Source organism: Felis catus, chromosome F1 (genome assembly GCF_018350175.1).
Source record: "Felis catus isolate Fca126 chromosome F1, F.catus_Fca126_mat1.0, whole genome shotgun sequence".
NCBI lineage: Eukaryota > Metazoa > Chordata > Mammalia > Carnivora > Felidae > Felis > Felis catus.
In genome coordinates, this window is record NC_058384.1 from 40,332,913 (window position 1) to 40,352,992 (window position 20,080).

A 20,080-nucleotide genomic window follows, 5' to 3' on the forward strand; every position below is an offset into this window, starting at 1 on the left:
AATTCGATGCACGCATCCAACAATTCTACCACATTTGGTGCCATCTTGGGAAGGATAAGCTGAAGTTTAACTGCACATATAGCTTTCCCAGGTCACGGACCAACTGTGATCGCTGCAGCAACTAATGAACTCCAGCTCTTCAAAGCTGACATTTCATTGACCAAAAGTTTCCTGTTTAGAACAGCGCTTTCCGATAGAAATATGATGTAAGTCACATATGTAATTTAAAATTTTCTAGTAGACACAGCTTAAAAAGTAAAACAGGTGTAATTAATTACAATAACATTTTATTTAACCCAATATATCTAAAATATTATTTCAGTATGCCATATAAAGTTATAGTAAGATATGATTTTTTTTCATACTAAGTATCTGGAATCTGGTATTAAATCTTGGTGGTCTTACCATACATCTCAATTTAGACTAGCCACGTTTCAAGTACTTAGTAGCCACATATGGCTAGTGACTACCATATTACACAGATCTAGGAGATTACCACCTTGTTAACAAAGGAGAGCAAGTGAGTCCACTTGCTTCAGGGACCAGAGATGGAACATCACCAGTTCTCTCATTAGGAACCCACATCTCCATGGCTGTCTGAGTGACCTTTAGGGCAGCTTGAGCTGGCTGTATAAAGCTGAGTGGCTCACCTCCAGGAATGGTCCTGAAGAAAGTATAAAAGACACATGAAGAATGGGATATCTTTGGAACTTTGACTTGAGTTCAAAACATGATTCCTTGCTCAAATGCACCAGACAAGGTTGGGACAAGTTGTCATTTCTGTCATTTGACTCTGTTTCTTCCTATTGAGTTTTCCTTCTATTAAGAGTATAGAATCCACTACCACACTTTTCTAGCAAACAAGGGCTAAAGCATAGTCCAGACACGAACATAAACATATTTGACATTGAACCATATAGAAATACCCGTGTGTAACCATTTTTTACCTACAAAATTGACAATTTCATATGGTTTAACCTATTGCATCTCATCCAAGAAGGTAAGAATATTCTTGAGGGTGGAAGTCAGGAAATCTGTATCTAAACTCTAAGCTAGTTGCTGGTTTTGTTCCAAGGAAGTTATGGACAATTTTAAGACTAGAGCAATATCAGGAATGTATTCTGGTCCATAGAAGTATATACGCTTTGAGGTCAACCTGGTCCTGTGCCAGCCCTAAAGTTAGCCTCCCCAGGAGGACAGATCAATTTTGAGTCTCTTTATGTATTTAATTCTATCTTGGACTGATCCTAGACCAAACTTTATCTACTCTTTTCCGTGTCCCCTTGAAGTACCAAGAGTAATTTGACTTTCAGGAACAGATGTCATGCAGTACCCTTGGCTGCACAGCCATCCAATGAGAGCATTGTCTAAAGTACTTATATTCTCAAAATATTCCTTTTGTTTTGATCCATAGTCATTGTAGCTCTTAGGGAACCTAGGGTCAGGGTTATCACATTTGCTAGCCCCCCACCCGTCTTGGCTGTAAGATTGCCACCAGACCTCAAATCTAATCTACACTTGGTCTTACCATCAGGTACTGTTTCCTATTTAAGTGCCTGACCAAGGCCGGTGTCCATCAACCCCAGCAAGTGAGACAATATCAAGAATTGTGGCTATTTGTGACCTTTCCCCCTCCACCCCATTTGATGTTTGTCTGTTTCATAGAATCCAATCACCCTTGTTGGTACAGCGATAGGGACTGAAAAGCCTCCTAAGTCTAACTCTGGCTTCTTTCTGTGAGTAGTTTGGGGATTTAGCTCACAGAAGCTGGGTACACTGGTCAAACAGCTTCCTGCTGACTTAGAGCCTATTTCCAGTTTAGATGGTAAGCACAGCTCTTCTTTTCCTAGTTGGGAAATCAGAGAGTCCTAGGTATCTCCTTGGGATATTATATTGGCTTCCAATTCCAAAAACTCTGCTTGGGAGTAAAGATAATCACCCCTAAATTCCATTTCTTATAACCAGCCTATTGCAACTATTTCTCTGCCTTCAGAGGAGAAAGTAAGGTTCTGTGTCCAGAGCTCTTATCCATTAAGTGGTAAATAATCAGAGAAATTTGGTTACTGACTCACCAGGCATATATATTCTGGATAAATGGAGAAACAATTCAGTATTCACGTCTGACTTTTAAGGACTAGAAGAGCTGCGCTGGAGAAGCAGTAAGGGTGTTTTCCTGTGTAGTCACAAGCTAGTCCACCCTTCCCACTAGCTAGCCCACACCCTTGGCCCTCTGGCTGCCTGCGGGCTCCCTTGGTTATTCAAGTTCTGTGGAATGGCTGGACCTAAAATATGGGGAGCAGACTGTGTGAGAGAAGCCTGGGAGGGGTGGCCAGTCCTAGCCAAGACCTACGTTAGTGTTGGTGCTTTTCCCAGAGGGGAGGAGTGTTCCCTGCCCTGTGCATTGCCATGTGTCTGCACCGACACAAACAGAGCAGTGTTCAGTTGAACTGGCCTCCTCACAGTCCTTCTTTTCATCTCCAGAGGAGATGGGGTGCCCCAGAGTGTCCCTAAGACTGTGGTATCAGTGCTAGGAAGTGGGCAAGGGAACAAAAAGGAATCTGTTGCCATTCTTACAGCTCTAGATGGAGGGTTTAATGGATTAGCACTCAACAGGCTGATTTATTGAAAGGAGTGGTATAGTCTCACGATAACAGTCAGTCCCACCCAAACAACAAGAATAAGCTAGATAAATAACAAATATAGCTTAGTAAACAAAAATTGTAATATCTAAGAATACAAAGTATTCTACATTAAACTAAATTCCAGAAAGGAACGAGCTCTTCCTAGGAAAGAAAGAAATGCACAGCTGCTTTCATTCTAGAGGCACAACAGCAGGAGGAGTAGACCTGCTCTAGGTGAAGAGAAGGACAAAGTAGCTCAGCTTCATACAAAACTTTTGAAGGCTACAGGCTGGCTGGCTATAAGGAAACTAAATCACAGAGCAAATATGTACCCACCCACCCCTAATTCTTTCCCATGAGGACATTGCTTAGTACACACAGTGACAGCAAGTTAACAACTGAGGGCAGGGTAGAAAGATGAGAAAGACACCCCATCCCTACTCAGTTACAGAGAGCATTCATGGAGTACCCAGCAGTAACATACTACACAGAAATCTGAGAGCAAGGCAGGAGGCTAGAAAAAGACCCATTTAAAGCACAATGGCCTTTCACGGAGTGCATAGAAGCGGCCCACCAAGAGTAAAGAGCACTCCGCAGCCACTCAAAAAGCCGGGCTGGGCGATACAGCATAGACAGAGATATCTGGAGTCTCACTATGATCAGATCCTAAGCCCTACTGAGATAGTCTTGACCTTATCCTCAAAACATTTGAAACCAGTGGTGAACTGACTTTAACCAAAGAGACAACAAAGCCCAGACCTAGCTCTGCTACAGATTAAACCGACTCAGCTCACAATCCTAGCAGCCTGACAGAGGAAGGGACGTGCCCTTTTCTAGGCATATGTATTGCCATTCTTTGTTCACATACAACATTTGACATATAATAAAAAGTTACAAGATTCATAAAGAAGCAGGAAAATATAACTGGCAGAAAAAATAGTCAATAGAAGCAGACCTATAGGTGGCCCAGATGTCGGAATTAATAGACAACATTGTAAAATGCTTTCTGTAAATATTTTTAAGGATCTAGTAGAACAGGTGGATTCTATTCATGAATAGATGGAGAATTTAAGCAGAGAACTGGAAGTTCTAAAAAAAAAAGTTCATAAATTCCCCCTGAAATAAGGATTACTTGGAAACAAGCTACTAACCATTCTTGGAGAATATGTAAGAAGCAGTTCCAAAATCATAACCCCTTCCCTGAGTTTATGCATTCCTACCTTCTCAGAAGCCAGGAATTTCAAGTCTGCAAGTGTGTACAAGCCCACTATGTACAGGATATTGTATGAGGCATACAAAGGTGAATGACACTCAGTCCTATCCCTAGGGGAAATACAGTCTAGCGAACGTAAAAGAGAACGAGATTTCTTCTGACAAGGAGCATCCTGGAAAGCCTCATAGAAAACTTGGTGTTTGATCTGGGTGTTGAAGGAAGGTGAGATTTCAAAATGCAGAGCTAGGGAGAAACCCATGGGAGGTGGGTAGGGTTTATGTACATTGTTCTCAAGTCCCTGGAATCACGTCAGGACTCCAGAATCTTCAGCAGGGCACAGATCATTGGCTCAATGATGGTAAGACTGACTCTCCATGCAGGCCTGTACTTCGGAAAAGAAATCAGGTGACACAACTGGTCACCTAGTAGGAATCCTAGAAGACATTAGAATTAGGAGCAGGATGAGACTAGGGAAAAGGAGATGAGCATTATGTTTATCTGTGTCCTAACATGGCAAAGTCATATTTTTGGATTTTGTTGGAAAATTAAATCACTCCTTTCTCTGAATCCTCTTATGTATGTTTGTCTGCACTTCAGATATGGTATTCATTTCATGTATACATCTTCCTCCACCCTTGGGTTGTTGAGCTCATTCTGATAGTCACTCATTTTAAATGCCCATGCAACTGAAGCTATCTTATAAATACCAGGACGTCAATGGATGTTTGCCAAATTGAAATTTAATTTAACCCTAGGCAGAGCTTCTAGGATTTGAATTCAGGTACCCTGGCTACAACATCTGTGCTCTTAAACGCTATACTCTGTTATTGATGTCTCATGGATAATCTTGAACAGTGGGCCGTAGAATTTTGATTTTATTAAATCAGCAACAAGGAGCTAATGAAGGTTTGGTAAGTGCTATGCTTTTGGGTGATGAGGCTTTTGATTCTATTCAGTGTGTCTGGAAGGAAGGAGAATTTAGAGACAATGGGGTCAGTAAGGAGGCTTTCACAGTGGTTTGAGCGAGCGCGACATTAGCTCTAAACCATAGCAAAAGTAGGAGAATGTAAAGGAGAAGAAGATAGGTTTAAGAGGCAAGTGGTCACATGGTCAGTGGGACTTCTTGAGGAGGGAAGTGAAGAAAAAGGAGTTGCAGCCATATTGAAGCTTTTGATAAGGTGACAGAAAAAAAAAAAAAACTGATACTTTTCAGGGAAACAGGAAATGAGAAGTTTGAGATTTGGAGGGAAGGGAGGATTAAAGGATATGAGGCGATCAGTAAATGAGAAAATGAATATCCTGCTGAGAAAAATCTTTCATTTACTGCTATAACCTGTTCCAGTACTTTAGAAATATCCCTTGACAAGAGTCATTTTCATCATCTTGTTTATATTTGACTTAATCTCTCATATGTTTATTCTGACTTATTTCCTCTTTTGTTCCGAGGGTAGATGAAAATGGTAAATAAGGTGTTATTATTCCTCTAATAACCTCCCCAGAATGAAAACTTGTATACCATGTAAAGTAAATGGTGTAAATGTAGAAGACAACATTTCTCTTTTATATCAGTTGCCTGTTGGTGATGGTTGTTCGGATTTATAAGTAGATTAGATCATAAACAGATATTAACTTCGCTGCATTGCTGCGTTTCTAGTGTGGTTAGACCTAGACCTCTTTTCCCCACCTGAGATCTATGTGAGAAACGTTTAAAGAGAAATAGAAAGGAGATAGCAAAACCCAGCTTCGACAGAGCAAAGAGAAATTATTTGTGCCAGACAACAGATGCAATAGCCCTCCCGGGCTCTAAGCCCTGCCCTCCTCTTTATTTATTGTTTTGGTGCCATTATTGTTTCTCCATGTTATCACCAGTGACCAGGCAGTTACTCTGTGGTAAATCTGGCTCGTTAGCTGATAGAGTCTGCAAACTCTTCTAAAGACTTTCTGTTCTCAGACCTTAGGCAGTCATGTTTCAGGGTGGACAGCGTCCATCCGGCCTCTTTTCTCCCAGGGTCTTGATTCTTCAAAAAAATCATCTAGATGGTTCCTTCCGGCTTTTCCTGATTTGGTGATGGAACTCTCCTCTCCTCACTGTACTTAAAGTCTACCCATCAGAACATGTAATTCAAGAGAGCAAACTCTGTTAAGTGTCATTTAGGGGTGTTTTGCTGCTGGTAGCATATTTCACAACTACCACAAGAGTAAAATGATAATACAGGGTTTGGGGTTTCTTTTTTTTTTTCCTTTTCTTACTAATACATCATTTATTTGTTTTCCCTCTGTCAAACTCTGAGCCAACCCCAGGCTGCCTGGGGAGATATTAGAAAAAGAACATACAGGGCAGATAAGATATGGGAGAAAAACCTGTGGAAAATGGAGATGGCTCCTTCACATGGTGAAGAGGATGAGAAAGGCCGCCATCAGGCCAAAGAGCCCCTTGGCCTCCCAGAGGGCAAAGCCCAGAATGGCGTAAGAGAAGAGCTTCGGCTTCAGGGAGGGGTTCAATGATGAGGCTCCCAAACACAGTCCCAATTCTAGCCTCAGAGCCAGCCACCCCTACCAAGGCAGCCCCAGCCCCAATGAACTTGGCTGCTGTGTCAATGTCCCTTGAAATGGCGCTGGGTCGGAAGCTGCGGCTGGGAATAAGTGAGGTCAGGGGACGTGGGGCTGCCAAGCTGCTGAGGCTCTCTATGTCAGCGTCTCCTGTGGTTTTAGCACCACCACGGACAGTGATCCACTCAACAGCCAAGAGGTGCTCCTGCCCAAGAAGGGGGCGGAGGCAAACTTTGCGCAGGTGTACGTTTTCAGGGGATGAGGGGCTGTGGAAGGAGAGCTGCTCCCAGTTCAGAGAAGACAGAGAGGGGCAGCGAGGGGGGTTCTTTTTTCCTTAAGTCTTAACACCAAAAGCGCGATAAACAGGGAAAAGAAGAGATAATAGCCACAAAATTTGGGGAAGCTGGAAATGAGAAAGGCAAGTGTGAATGGATTTATCCGACTTAAAGCTGAGTCCTGAGCCAGTGATCGGAAAAGCTGCACAGCGATTGTGTTTGCACCCCAGAACCCTCAAAAAGCTTGGTAGTTGGTGAACATCAGGTACCTTTAGTGGGGGAAGCGATGAAACTAAAAACAGGAGGATTGGTTTAAAACTTATATAAGAAACACTTAGACTCTGAGATCCTCTCCTCTGCTACTTCCAGAAAGGCAACAGCCCTTCCCCACCAGGCAGGAGTTTGGAAGATTCATCTCTAGGGAACCTGACCAGCCTGAGAGAAGAAACTTACATGAACAAGTCCAATCACATCTCCCTGTACAGAAAGCATAACTGACAAGTCCTATCTACGTACACAAAGCTTCCAAATAATTGTTTTAATTTTTTTTTAATTTTTTAAGTTTATTTATTTATTTTGAGAATGAGAGAGCACAAGCGGGGAGGAGCAGAGAGAAAGAGAATCCCAAGCAGGCTCCACACCATCAGCACAGAACCTGATGTGAGGCTCAAACTCCGGAACTGTGAAATCATGACCTGAGCAGGGATCGAGAGTCGGAGGCTTAACTGACTGCACCACCCAGGTGCCCCCCCCCCCACCAAATTATTGAGTGTTCCATTCTTACCTATGAGCAAACAACCAAGGATCATCAGACAACTAAGAAGGTTCTGTAACCTGAAAGTCTCACCACTACAGACAGAAAGAAGCTACTTGGAACCAGACACTATACAAAGAGATTATAAACCTGCCCCTCTGAATGAATTGGTGAATGAATAGCTTTGAGAGTTAAGAGAAGAGATTGCATCCTTGAAAGAAGGAATGATGTACTATTTTTAAAGTACTGTTAAAATTTTAAATATGATAGCAGAAAGGAACATTTTAATGGAGGAAACTGAACATAAAATTGAGGCCGCTGCCCCAAAAGTAGAGTTAAAAAATAAATATATATAGTGCTGGAAACTAAGAAAGAAAATCAAAGAGTATCAGCCTCAAAACGTATCATCTGAATAACAGACATTGTAGAAGAGAGAACTAAAAAAATGGAGAGGAGAAAGTCATCAAAGAAATAATTCACGCGGGGCACCTGGGTGGCTCAGTCGGTTAAGCGTCCAACTTCGGCTCAGGTCATGATCTCACGGCTTGTGAGTTTGAGCCCCGCATAGGGCTCTGTGCTGACAGCTCAGAGCCTGGAGCCTCTTCAGATTCTGTGCCTTTCTCTCTCTCTCTCTGCCCCTCCCCCATCTCTCTCTGTCTCTCAAAAATAAATAGAAACATTAAAAAAAAATTTAAGAAATAATTCATGAAAATTTCTGGATTATAAGGGCCCAGTAAGGTATCTAACTCAATGGATAAAAATCAGCCCACACCAAGGCATGCCATTAATGATATTTTAGAACACCGGGGAAGATGCTAAGCTTTCTAGAAAGAAATAGGTCACATATTAAGGACAAGGGATCAGAATGGCAACAATAGAGGCCAGACAATGGAGCAGTGCCTTTAAATCCTTAGAGATTACTTTCAGTTTAGAATTCTATGGCTAGCCAAAATTTCACATGTAAAAATAGAATAAAGATACTTTATACTGTGTCAGATCTTACCAAGTTTGCTTCCCAAGCATCTATTGAAACCTACTAGAAGAGATATTTCGTTAAAACAAGAAGGTAAACCAACTAGAGAAAGACTGACGTTCTAGCTTAAGAGCCTGGTAAAGAGAGCACTTGCGTGGCTCAGTCAGCTGAGCCACCTACTTCGGCTCGGGTCATAATCTCCAGGTTCTTGGGTTCAAGCCCCGCGTCAGGCTCTGTGCTGATAGCTCAGAGCTTGGAGCTTACTTTGGATTCTGTGTCTCCTTCTCTCTCTGCCCTTCCCCCGTTCGTGCTTGGTCTCTCTCTCTCAAAGATAAACATTTAAAAAAAGCAATAAAAATTTTTTTGTAAAAGAGCCTGCTAAAGAGAACCAGGATGATGAATTGTGGTCCCATAATGTCAGCTATTCAGCAGATCCAGAAAGCAAGCGGCTAGAAGACAGAAGCATAGGGAATAAATAAAAAAAAATAAATAAAAATAAATAAAATAAATAAAAAATAAATAAAATAAAATAAAATAAATAAAATAAATAAAGCATAGGGAATAATAAAAAAAAGAATTTTTTTTTAATGTTTATTTATTTTGAGAGGGAGGGAGAGAGAGACCATGAGCAGGAGAGGGGCAGAGAGAGAGAGAGAATCCCAAGCAGGCTCCACACCGTTAGCGCAGAGCCCGATGTGGGGCTCGATCCCACGAACTCTGAGATCGTGACCTGAGCCAAAGTTGGACGCTTAACCCACGGAGCCACCCAAGCGCCCCGCATAGGGATATTCTTTAATTTTTTTTTTTAACATTTATTTATTATTGAAAGAGACACAGAGCATGGGCAGGGGAGGGGCCGAGAGATGGAGAGACACAGAATCTGAAGTAGGCTCCAGGCTCTGAGCTGTCAGCACAGAGCCCAACGCGGGACTCGAACTCACAAACTGCAAGATCATGACCCGAGCCGAAGTCAGATGCTCAGCCGACTGAGCCACCCAGGCGCCCCCGCGTAGGGATATTCTTGAAGGAAGCACAAGAGACTGTTAACAGTGGTTACTTTAAAACTAAAAGTGAGGGCTACGTGGATGGCAATTGGTTAAGCATCCAACTTGATTTCGACTCAGGTCATAATCTCACGGCTTGAGATTTAAGCCCTGCATCCAGCTCTGTGCTGACATCACGGAGCCTGCTTGGGATTCTCCCTCTCTCCTGCCCCTCCCCTCAAAATAAATAAATAAACTTAAAGGAAAGGTCTGTGAATTGGGAGGAATGGGCAAGGAGGACTTGAACCCTCTCTGAGAAGATACACTCCCCGTCTTTATTTTTAGTATTAAGGCTTTCCATAAACGTAGGGCAAAGGAAGGGTTTCTTTTAGACTGGTGGACCACAGCAGCCCTAGTCTTTTTGCAAGAGCCCTTCCGTAAGAATTTTCTCCACTCCAAGACCTTCATTACCAATAATTAATTTCAGACGGAAGGTTCAGTACTCCAGGCTTCCTCTGTCTTTGACCCAGGAGAACAGGCAGTGAATAGTTTGTTTGTTTGCTTGCCAGAGATCTTATCTTGACCCAGAAGAGCTGATAGGATCAGAAAGCCAGAACTGATCTTTCCTCCCCAGTATTCTTTCTCTACAAAATGGGGGCTATGATATCTTAGCCCAAGACAAACGTGGGATTAATATATGTCATGAGTGGAGAAAAAAAGAGGTGCTTTTTTTAATAATGGCTATATTTCATAGCAAGAAAATTGAAATCACTCTGTAGTGTGTTCTAATCCCCATTCGTTCTTTGCTCTTTCTCAATGTATTTGGATTAATCAGTACAGAGCAACCAAGCCAAATGTCCAAACCACCCACTTTCCTATTCCCAGCAAATAAATTAGAGGGAGGCCAGCTGAAATCTGGGCCAAGAACTTAGCTGACTTGTACGTCTGACTTTTGTTCCATGATCTGAAACTCAAACTAAAGCAAAAAGGAAAAATTTTCCAGATACCAGCCTCTTAGTCCTTCACACATGCAAAACTGATAAACAAACCTGTGAACACAGATGCAACGATTTGGAGAATGATCCCTACAGGCACAAACAGATGCTTTCCTACTGCAGTCTTCCTGAAGCCCATGTTCAGCTTTGGGCTCTAAAACTTGAGTGAAATCAGAGGGACTTTTTAGGATCCAGAAGGAAGTGGTGAAAGGCTTAGAAAACAGGACCTTTGAAGAAAGGTTGTAGGAGACAGATTTTGAACTCAGAAAATAATGTGTGATCAAGAAGAAGCTTGCGGGGCGTGGAGGGGGCTCCCTGGCTGGGTCAGTCGGCTGAGCTCCCGACTCTTGGTTTCAGCTCAGGTCACGATCTCACAGTTTTGTGAGTTTGAGTCTTGCATGGGGCTCTGTGCTGGCAGCACGGAGCCTGCCTGGGATTCTCTCTCTCCTTCTCTCTCTGCCCTTCCCCTGCTCACGCTGTCTCTGTCTCTCTCAAAATAAATAAACTTAAAAAAAAAAAAAAGCTTGGGAATAGCAAATAAGGAGAGAACAAAAGGAAGTTGGTAACAATGGTAGAGGACCCTATTTAGTTTACAGGGTAAGAATTAACTTTCTAACTGCAAAAGTTGTTAAACGCAGACATGAACAGCTAAGGGAATGTTGTAGAATCCAAGTTCCAAAGAGATGAAGAAGCCTGTATTAGTTTCACTCAGTGTATGGACTAGGGTTCTTTATGGAAAGACATGGCAGATATGCAGATGTTCAACCACGGTCTCTCCCAGCTACCACAAATCTGATGTTCTGGGCAATTGCCAGAAAGATGAAACCGTTCGGCACAAATCTGGTGCTTCTGCTTGGCCACAGCACCTTAAGTGCGGCTCATTTATCAGCAGAGAGGTACATGCTGCTTAGAAGCAAAACCTGATCCCAGGATCCGGAAACCGTATAAGCAGAGGAGCAGTGAGAAACGATAGGTCTAAGGGGTCCTGAAAAAGATAAATCTTTTTCTGGCCCTTGTTACCAGGTATGGAAACATTTAGAAAAGAGAGGGAAAATACTTGGAGAATACGTCCAGAAATGAACAAAGATATGGTTGTTATGAGATTGGAAGACGTCGACAGGGAGAGGAAATTGGTTTGTATAATTAGATTGATCTAAGAATTACCTTGTCGTCACAGTATACCTTTCTGTTAAGGAGATGTAACGTCTTCTTTTGCCAGATAAAGACAGAGTGATTTCCTTTTATAAAAGAACATCGCCAAAGTATACTTCAAGTTACTGGCAAACCCAGGACTAACCTTCAAGCTTTCTCCTCTTGGCCAGTCTATATACTGGAATAGAGCCATTTCTCCCATCAATATGAAAAGTTTATTTCTTGCCTTGGCTTCTGTTTTAACTGCTAACCTTTATCTCCTGTCCCGCAGCTGGGATGAGAGCAGCTCCATCAGCAGTGGGCTCAGTGATGCCTCGGACAACCTCAGCTCAGAAGAGTTCAATGCCAGCTCCTCCCTCAACTCCCTCCCAACTACTCCCACTGCTTCTCGCAGGAACTCTACAATAGTGGTACGTGAGCTCACAAACACCTGGGCCACTATGTCGAGATGAACCACAGGGCAGACGGCAATGCCTGGGTACACGTTCGCACATACACTCGCCCACCCCGTGGGATCTTTTCCCGTGTGCCTTTGGCCAAGTCCTTTTAGAGCTGGCCGAAGGAAACCTGAGGCTACCAAGCAGTCTTAGCTGTGGTCCTGGTAACACCTGTATTAGTGGCCACGCCTACTTGGAGTGATACATCTCTGTTCCAACCAGAGAAGGAAAAGAAGCCCTGAAACACACAGGATGTCCTTTCTCTGGCACACGAGAGGTATAGGTCGAAACCCTGGGTTGACAACACTGTGGAACGAGCAGGGCCACCCAGCAACCAAAATAAATCCCGTCAGCCTCCTTGTTTCCATCCCCAAGACCCTCATGTCTCACTCTGCCTTTTCTGTCCTCCTCTTCAGCTCCGCACAGACTCAGAGAAGCGCTCACTGGCAGAAAGCGGGCTGAGCTGGTTTAGTGAATCAGAGGAGAAGGCCCCCAAAAAACTGGAGTACGACAGTGGTAGCCTGAAGATGGAACCTGGGACTTCTAAGTGGCGGAGAGAGCGGCCCGAAAGCTGTGATGATTCATCCAAGGTTGGAGAACTGAAAAAGCCTGTCAGCCTGGGACACCCTGGTTCCCTGAAGAAGGGCAAGACCCCACCGGTGGCTGTCACTTCCCCCATCACTCACACAGCCCAGAGTGCCCTCAAAGTCGCAGGTGAGCCTGGAATAAAGGAAGGGACGAGGGCAAAGTCCTCTTTCTTTGGCTGCTCCTCTTCTTAAGGTCATTAACCCACAGGATGGTAGCAAACATCTACAGAGTGCTTTAACAACAGTCCTGTGAGGTAGGGAAGATAGGTATTACTATTTCCATTTTATGGATATAAAAATAAAAACAAAAAGGGGTTAAGTGGCAGAGCCAAAACCATACAGCTAATAAGAGGGAGAGGCAGGAGTATGTTATGTTCAGAGACTAGTTTGACCTGCCTTTAGATACTTCCCATTGGTCGTTTTTCTTTCCTCCCCCAAGACATTTGGCTGGCGTACTTCTTCACAAGGTACTTGCTTGGCCTCCCCGTGAGGTCCCAAGAAAACAAAAAAATCAGAATTGCATTGCTCCCAAAGTTGGCCCCTTGGGTAACTTTTCGCCTTAATTGACATTTCCTTCCAGTCTCTACTTACCAGGAGGTGTGGCCATAATCTCGGCTGTTTGTAGCCCCTCCTTTTTGTCCTTCCTTGGCCAGTTGTTAGATGCACTTCTTTCTTAACCTTTGTGGTTGCCTCTGCCATTTTCACCAAAGTGGAATGTCCTACTGTAATGGGAGTGGGTCGTTTGGTTTTTTTTTGTTTTTTTTTTAAGTTTTATTTATTTTGAGAGAGAGAGCACGCACGCACTCGTGTGAGCAAGCTGGGGAGGGGTAGAGAGAAAGGGAGAAAGAGAAAACCAAGCAGTCTCCACGCTGTCAGCACAGAGCCCAACACGGGGCTTGATCCCATGAACTGGGAGATCACGACCTGAGCCCAAATCAAGAGTCACACGCTTAATTGATTGAGCCACCCAGGCGCCCCTGCTGTATTTTCTAGAAGCGGAAAATAACAAAAAGCAAAACAAACAAATAAAAAAAACCCTGAGGCCGCTCCTACCCAGTCTCCTTCCTCTGGCGAGAAATTTCATCAGCCTACGTGGTACCTGCTTACCAGTCTCTAAAATTCTAATTTTTTTTTTCAACATTTATTTATTTTTTGGGGGACAGAGAGAGACAGAGCCTGAACGGGGGAGGGGCAGAGAGAGAGGGAGACACAGAATCGGAAACAGGCTCCAGGCTCCGAGCCATCAGCCCAGAGCCTGACGCGGGGGTCGAACTCACGGACCGCGAGATCGTGACCTGGCTGAAGTCGGACGCTTAACCGACTGCGCCACCCAGGCGCCCCTACCAGTCTCTAAAATTCTATAGTACCTTGTCAATGTGTCCTTTTCCCATGGAGGGCAAGAAAGGGATTTGCCGGGACATTGCCAAGCTATGGGCCAGTTTCAGCCACTCTTACCTCATTTCCCGCCCTCTTACAGGCAAACCGGAAGGCAAAGCTACGGACAAGGGTAAACTTGCAGTGAAGAACACCGGGCTACAGCGCTCCTCCTCTGACGCCGGCCGGGATCGCCTGAGTGATGCTAAGAAGCCTCCCTCGGGCATTGCTCGCCCCTCCACTTCGGGATCTTTTGGCTACAAGAAGCCTCCTCCTGCCACAGGCACAGCCACTGTCATGCAGACCGGGGGTTCGGCCACTCTCAGCAAAATCCAGAAGTCCTCAGGCATCCCTGTCAAGCCGGTGAATGGACGCAAGACCAGCCTAGATGTGTCCAACAGCGCAGAGCCCGGATTCCTGGCTCCTGGCGCCCGTTCCAACATCCAGTACCGAAGCCTGCCCCGGCCAGCCAAGTCCAGTTCCATGAGCGTGACCGGTGGGCGGGGCGGACCTCGCCCTGTTAGCAGCAGCATTGACCCCAGCCTTCTTAGCACCAAGCAGGGGGGCCTTACACCCTCCAGACTGAAGGAGCCTTCCAAGGTGGCCAGTGGGCGGACCACTCCAGCCCCTGTCAATCAGACCGATAGGGAAAAGGAGAAAGCCAAAGCCAAGGCGGTGGCCTTGGACTCAGACAACATCTCCCTGAAGAGCATTGGCTCCCCAGAGAGTACTCCGAAGAACCAAGCCAGCCACCCCCCAGCCACCAAGTTGGCAGAACTGCCACCAACCCCTCTCAGGTACCCGAACTGGGCAGCTTCTTCCTCGTCCCTCTGCTCTTTCTTTGACACATGCCTGTACTCCTTAGACCAAGTGAGGCCTGGCCTACCTACCCACTGTCGCCTCTGGACCTTTGCCTGGCTCTTTCCCCTCCACTCCCCTGTAGGCCAAGTTCCTTCTCCCTCTTTCAAAACTCACCTCGTTTATCCTATTCCCTGACCAACGCTTAACCTGTCTTCAGCACTCGGACGAGTGGGTTTTCTGGGTTTCCTTACACGTATCTTTGTATGTAAATCCATCCGTGTGTAAATCCACCTGTGTCTCCCACGTGCATGTGCTGTCCCCCTCATGAAGACCGTCTCTTGCTTCTGTCACTCTGTTATTCTGAAAACTTTATTTAACTTTCGCTTCCCTCAGGGCCACGGCTAAGAGCTTTGTCAAGCCACCCTCCCTAGCCAACCTAGACAAGGTCAACTCCAACAGTCTGGATCTGCCATCGTCGAGTGAGGCCCACGCTTCAAAGGTCCCAGATCTGCATCCTACAAGCTCAGCGACCGGGAGCCCTCTCCCTTCTTGCTTCACCCCTAGTCCAGCACCCATTCTCAATATTAACTCAGCCAGCTTCTCCCAGGGCCTGGAGCTAATGAGTGGTTTCAGTGTCCCCAAAGAGACCCGCATGTACCCCAAACTCTCAGGCCTGCACAGGAGCATGGAGTCCCTCCAGATGCCAATGAGCCTGCCCAGTGCCTTCCCCAGCAGTACCCCTGTTCCCACCCCCCCAGCCCCCCCTGCTGCACCCCCAGAGGAAGAGACGGAAGAGCTGACCTGGAGTGGAAGCCCCAGAACTGGGCAATTGGACAGGTAGGTGGATAGAGAGACACAACTGAACCTGGGTCTGTCCCTATGGCTCTGGCTCATTTCGCCATTAGTAACACCGTCCTGTATTTGATGGCCGTCCTGTATTTGATTGATTTTTCACGTACAGTAAGTAATTTCATGTGCTTCACAACACCTCCAGGAGATACGTGGGAGTTTCAAATTACTGTGCTGATAAATTATTATTATTATCACTATGATAATTGTACACTGGGGACACTAGTGCACAGACATTAAGTGGCTTTTCCAAGATTTCACAAGTAGTTTAACCTGTCATCCAAAGCTTTTGCTTTTTGGGCCAGACTGATGTCTATTATATCACACCTTAATGTGACCCTTTAGGTAGCTAACCACATCCTGATTCCTGAGCAGACAAAAACACTTCATATTTCAAGTGAATTTCTCAAGTTATAAGCACAGAGGAAGACTGCAACTGTCTTATTTTGTTTATAGAGATAAAGGGGTTTGCAGTTTGATGTCCTGTGTTAGGTGTTGCATCCTGTACAGCTGTGGTCCCAAATTCTAGTTTCTAAGATGGACCCACATGCCTCTCTCTCTCTCTCTCTCTTTTTTCTGCACAGCAATCAGCGGGATCGGAACACTCTTCCCAAGAAAGGGCTCAGGTAACCCTTAAATGTGTTTTTCCTTCCCTCTATCTGCGGATCCTGGTCTTTGGGAAAAACTGTAACTTGACCCGTCCTAAGTCCCGGTCATGAATTTAGTGTCCCTTTTAGCCGAGTTCTTTGTATGTGGTGCCTGTGCGAATGCCTCCTCGAGCCCTACCCAAGCTTAGTATTATGTGTGAGTCAACTTTATAGCCAGAGTTCTTTTTTGGTGACAGAGAGGAAGCAGGTTGGCACATGGGAATCCTACCTACCCTTACCTGTCCCGGCCTGTGCTGTCCCCAGTCCTGACTAAACTTCCTCTCTGTAATCTTCCTCCCTCAAAGTAAACCGGTGGGAGGACAGGCCGCCTCTGGGGTCACTGAGATGGGGAAGAGCAGGACACCCCGGTCCTCCACCAATTCTGCAGCCCTGAGTTCTTCAGCTAGGTGACTCCTGCTCTGTGGAAGCCCACGTATGGAGTCGTAAAGCTCTGTCCTGAGCTCCCCGGAAGAGGCTCCCCTCCATCATTTCAGTCCCCACCTCAGGATGTCACCTCGTCTGTTGCTCCCTCACTCCTTAGGCAGTTCTGTCTGCTCCCCCTTTCCCTTGTCCTGCGTCCAGAACCTCCACACCAGCCAAACCTCTGATACCACTTTGTGGTTGCCTGGGCTGAGTTCTTCTGCTCCGTCCTACAGGTACCAGCTTCAGTCCCAGGAGGACACCAAGGAGAGGCGACACTCCCATACCATTGGTGGGCTGCCCGAAGCCGACGACCAGTCAGAGCTGCCTTCCCCCCCTGCACTCTCCATGTCCTTGAGTGCAAAGGGCCAGCTTACCAACATAGGTCAGTGTTTCCGGTCACTCACTGTGGCATGGGATGAAGCAGGGGTCACCCTGCAGTGTGAGGGAAGGCAGCTGGACTTTAGGGTTCGTCTCGTATTTAACTCCCACCGCGCTGGGTGGCTTCGTGGTGCCTCAGTTTATCCGTCCAAAATCAGATTGAAGGCAAAGTGCTCCAAGATCCTTAAACCGAAAAGTTGCCCCCGGGCACAAGCTGTAAGGGTCCTTGTAGCATCAGAGAGTCTGAATGATGGCGTGGAAAAGCCACAGACCGAGGCCCAGAGATCAAACTAGTGCAAGAAGCAGGCAGTCGTTGCCAGAAAGGAGCTGCCACTCTCGGGGCTGCGATACCAAAATGCTGGGCTGGTGGAGAAGAAGGAAGGGACAGTTGTTGATTGCAAGCGATGGAATCTGCCTCCAGACTCAGAAAAGTGCAGGCTCCCCGGCTGCTGTGGCTGATCCAGGACCGTCCTAGCCCTGAAGGCAGAGCTGGTGGAGACACGTCCTGGCTACACCCTTTCGAAAGCCTAAGGAGAAAGGAAAGCTAGGAAAGAAGGAAGAGACTGCTGATTCAGAGGCAGGGAGGCAAAGAAGCTTCAGGTGGAGGCCTGGCCACGGCACAGGAGCTCACCAGCCCTGGCTCTGGGAAGCAGCGTGCCGTGATTGGCTCAGTGGGAACCCCTTTAGAACGAGCCCAGGACAGGCTTGTCGTTTGCCGTGTCTTTCTAAATCCACCTCCTGTCTCAGCTGAGTGAAGGAAAGCGGTAAGGGAAAATGAGGACCTGGAACATGCCTGTGGGATGGCTGCGGGCAATTTGAGGAAAAACTAGGAATTAAGATCATTTTGCCTACAGGAGGGAATGATTCCTAAGGCAGGGTCATCTGGTTACCGAAGGGCCATTAAATGGAGGACGGGGCCAGCTTGTTCTCCATCTCCACTGAGGACCAAAGAAGAGGAAATGCGTTAGTGCTGCAGGATGAAGGGGCTGGGCTAAACCGTGATCGCCTTACGTATTCGAGAGGGCCGAGAGAGGTGCGAAATCTTCCGCACAGGTCTTTACGGAGAGACTAGACATCCACCTGCCTGTGTGGAGGCAAAAGAGTAGCCAAGGGGAGGTGCGTGTGGGAGTGAACCCTGGGAGGCTGTAACCCCAACACGGGAGGGACAGAGGGGAGCAGGTCCTGCAATCGGCAGGGATTCAGCGGAGCCCAGCTTCAAAGCAGATTCTAGGAGACTTACCTGAGCTCCATCCATCTGACCTTCCAGCCGGATGCTGGGCAGAGAGGGCTGCGTTTCTCGCTGCGTCAGAACCGACCAGTGGCCTGGGACGACGCGGCTTGTGGGGAGAGTCTCGCTCCCTCCCATAATGCCGAGCCCATCGGAGCCCGTGGCCTGGCCCCCTTCTCTAGCTGCCTCTTTGTCATCATTCAGATCTGAGTCTTGGCCCGAATTCTTAGTCCTCCCAAGCTGCCGGGTGTATTTTACGGAACCACGACATCCCATTTTCATCGGCACTTTCAAGTGATGTGAAGGTTTCAGAAAAGCGACAGTTCCCGGGCAGGGCTGAGGGAAGGTCTTTAAAATAGGAAACGCTGTTCTCCCTTTATTCCCGACAGCAGGGTCCTTCTCCGTTAGGGCTCGATCTCCCCAGGAGAGACCCCACCCTTAACCCCCAGCTGCCTGCACACTCCCACTGCCCCACCTCGCCTTTCCTCTCCTGCCCTCTCACCATTTGCCTCCCATGCTCCTGGTGCTCCATTTCCCAAGGGACCCAGAGAGCTGATGACCCTGCCTCTTCTCCTGCCCTCCCCCTCCCTCCCCTGTCCCCCTCCCCTCTGTCCTTCCAGTGAGTCCCACTGCGGCCACCACGCCAAGAATCACCCGCTCCAACAGCATCCCCACCCACGAGGCGGCCTTCGAGCTGTACAGCGGCTCCCAAATGGGGAGCACCCTGTCCCTGGCCGAGAGACCCAAGGGGATGATTCGGTCAGGATCCTTCCGAGACCCCACGGACGACGGTGAGACTTCATGCCAGCGCGGTTCACGCTCATTCCAGCTCTGCTGGGCCCCCTCACCTGCCACTGCCTCCACTACCGCCACCACACACACGTACATGATTCACAGAACATCGAGTTCGGGCCATTTCAGTTCTTTCTTCCCATCCCTTTGAAGGGTCTGGGGGCCCAGAAATTTTGGGTGGCACCGTCCGGCGCTGGGGCTTTGGGATGGAGCATTTGCCATTGGGGCTGGGGGCGGGAATGGAGCGTGGAAGGGTTACATGGTACCCCTCGGAGCGCTCGGAAAACTGCAGCTCCTACCCTCCTCGTTCCCCCAGTGGTCTTTCCTCCCCCACAGTCTCTCAGAGTATGTGACAAGATCAAGGGGCATAATGGTAGCTCTTAAATCCCGAGGAAGAACTCGGCATCTCATTCCTCTTTCAAGAATGTTCCACGGGGCGCCTGGGTGGCTCAGTCGGTTGAGCGTCCGACTCTTCATCTCAGCTCAGGTCTTGATCTCAGGGTCGTGAGTTCAAGCCCCGCGTTGGGCTCTGCGCTGGGCGGGCGTGAAGTCTACTTAAAAAAAAAAAAAAAAAGTTCCAAAGTTTAGCTTCAAGGAGGGCCCTGTGGTTGTTTGTGATGATCTGGGTGTGCATGGTCAGAGCCTGGAAGATGGGGCTTTACCAGAGAGCAGACTTCCGGTTGTTATTTGCAGGACGCTCAGCCTGGAGGCATCCTTGCAGAAGCTGCTGTAGTTGTGTTAGTAGGGCTATTGAATCATCAGAACGAGTATTTTACACTTCAGTACGCTTTTCATCTGAACGGTCCGGTCCCCAGAGCTGAGAAGATAAGATGACGCCTATCCACGAATATCTCCTTTCCCTCTCCCTGAACCCTCGTGCCCCTCGGAGCAGGTTGAGCGAGGGCCCGCCATCCCCAGGCTGCCAGAAAAATGTAGCCCGAGGGAGGAGGCTAGCTCTGCTCAGGACCTCGCCTCCTCAGCAGACACCCGCTTGCTCTGGGCTGTTGTCATAACCAACCTGTTTGCTCCAGATGCCCTCCAGAGTCAG

At 47.0% G+C, this 20,080-nt stretch overlaps 1 protein-coding gene and 1 pseudogene across 11 annotated transcripts in view; one reads left to right on the forward strand and one right to left on the reverse strand.

Moving 5' to 3' along the window:
* The window catches only part of NAV1 (neuron navigator 1), a 246,071-nt gene that overhangs the window by 199,756 nt on the left and 26,235 nt on the right, over positions 1-20,080 (forward strand). For 8 of the 11 annotated variants that reach the window (XM_023247662.2, XM_045049028.1, XM_045049024.1 and 5 more), the window contains 7 exons: positions 11,788-11,926; positions 12,370-12,667; positions 14,018-14,711; positions 15,109-15,552; positions 16,149-16,190; positions 16,868-17,016; positions 18,861-19,031. In XM_023247662.2, the coding sequence (XP_023103430.2) occupies positions 11,788-11,926; positions 12,370-12,667; positions 14,018-14,711; positions 15,109-15,552; positions 16,149-16,190; positions 16,868-17,016; positions 18,861-19,031 (1,937 nt within the window). The remainder of the gene's footprint in view (positions 1-11,787; positions 11,927-12,369; positions 12,668-14,017; positions 14,712-15,108; positions 15,553-16,148; positions 16,191-16,867; positions 17,017-18,860; positions 19,032-20,080) is intronic. The other 3 variants (XM_045049029.1, XM_045049030.1, XM_045049032.1) reach the window with 1 other exon arrangement.
* Positions 303-10,503, reverse strand: LOC123382909 (annotated as a pseudogene).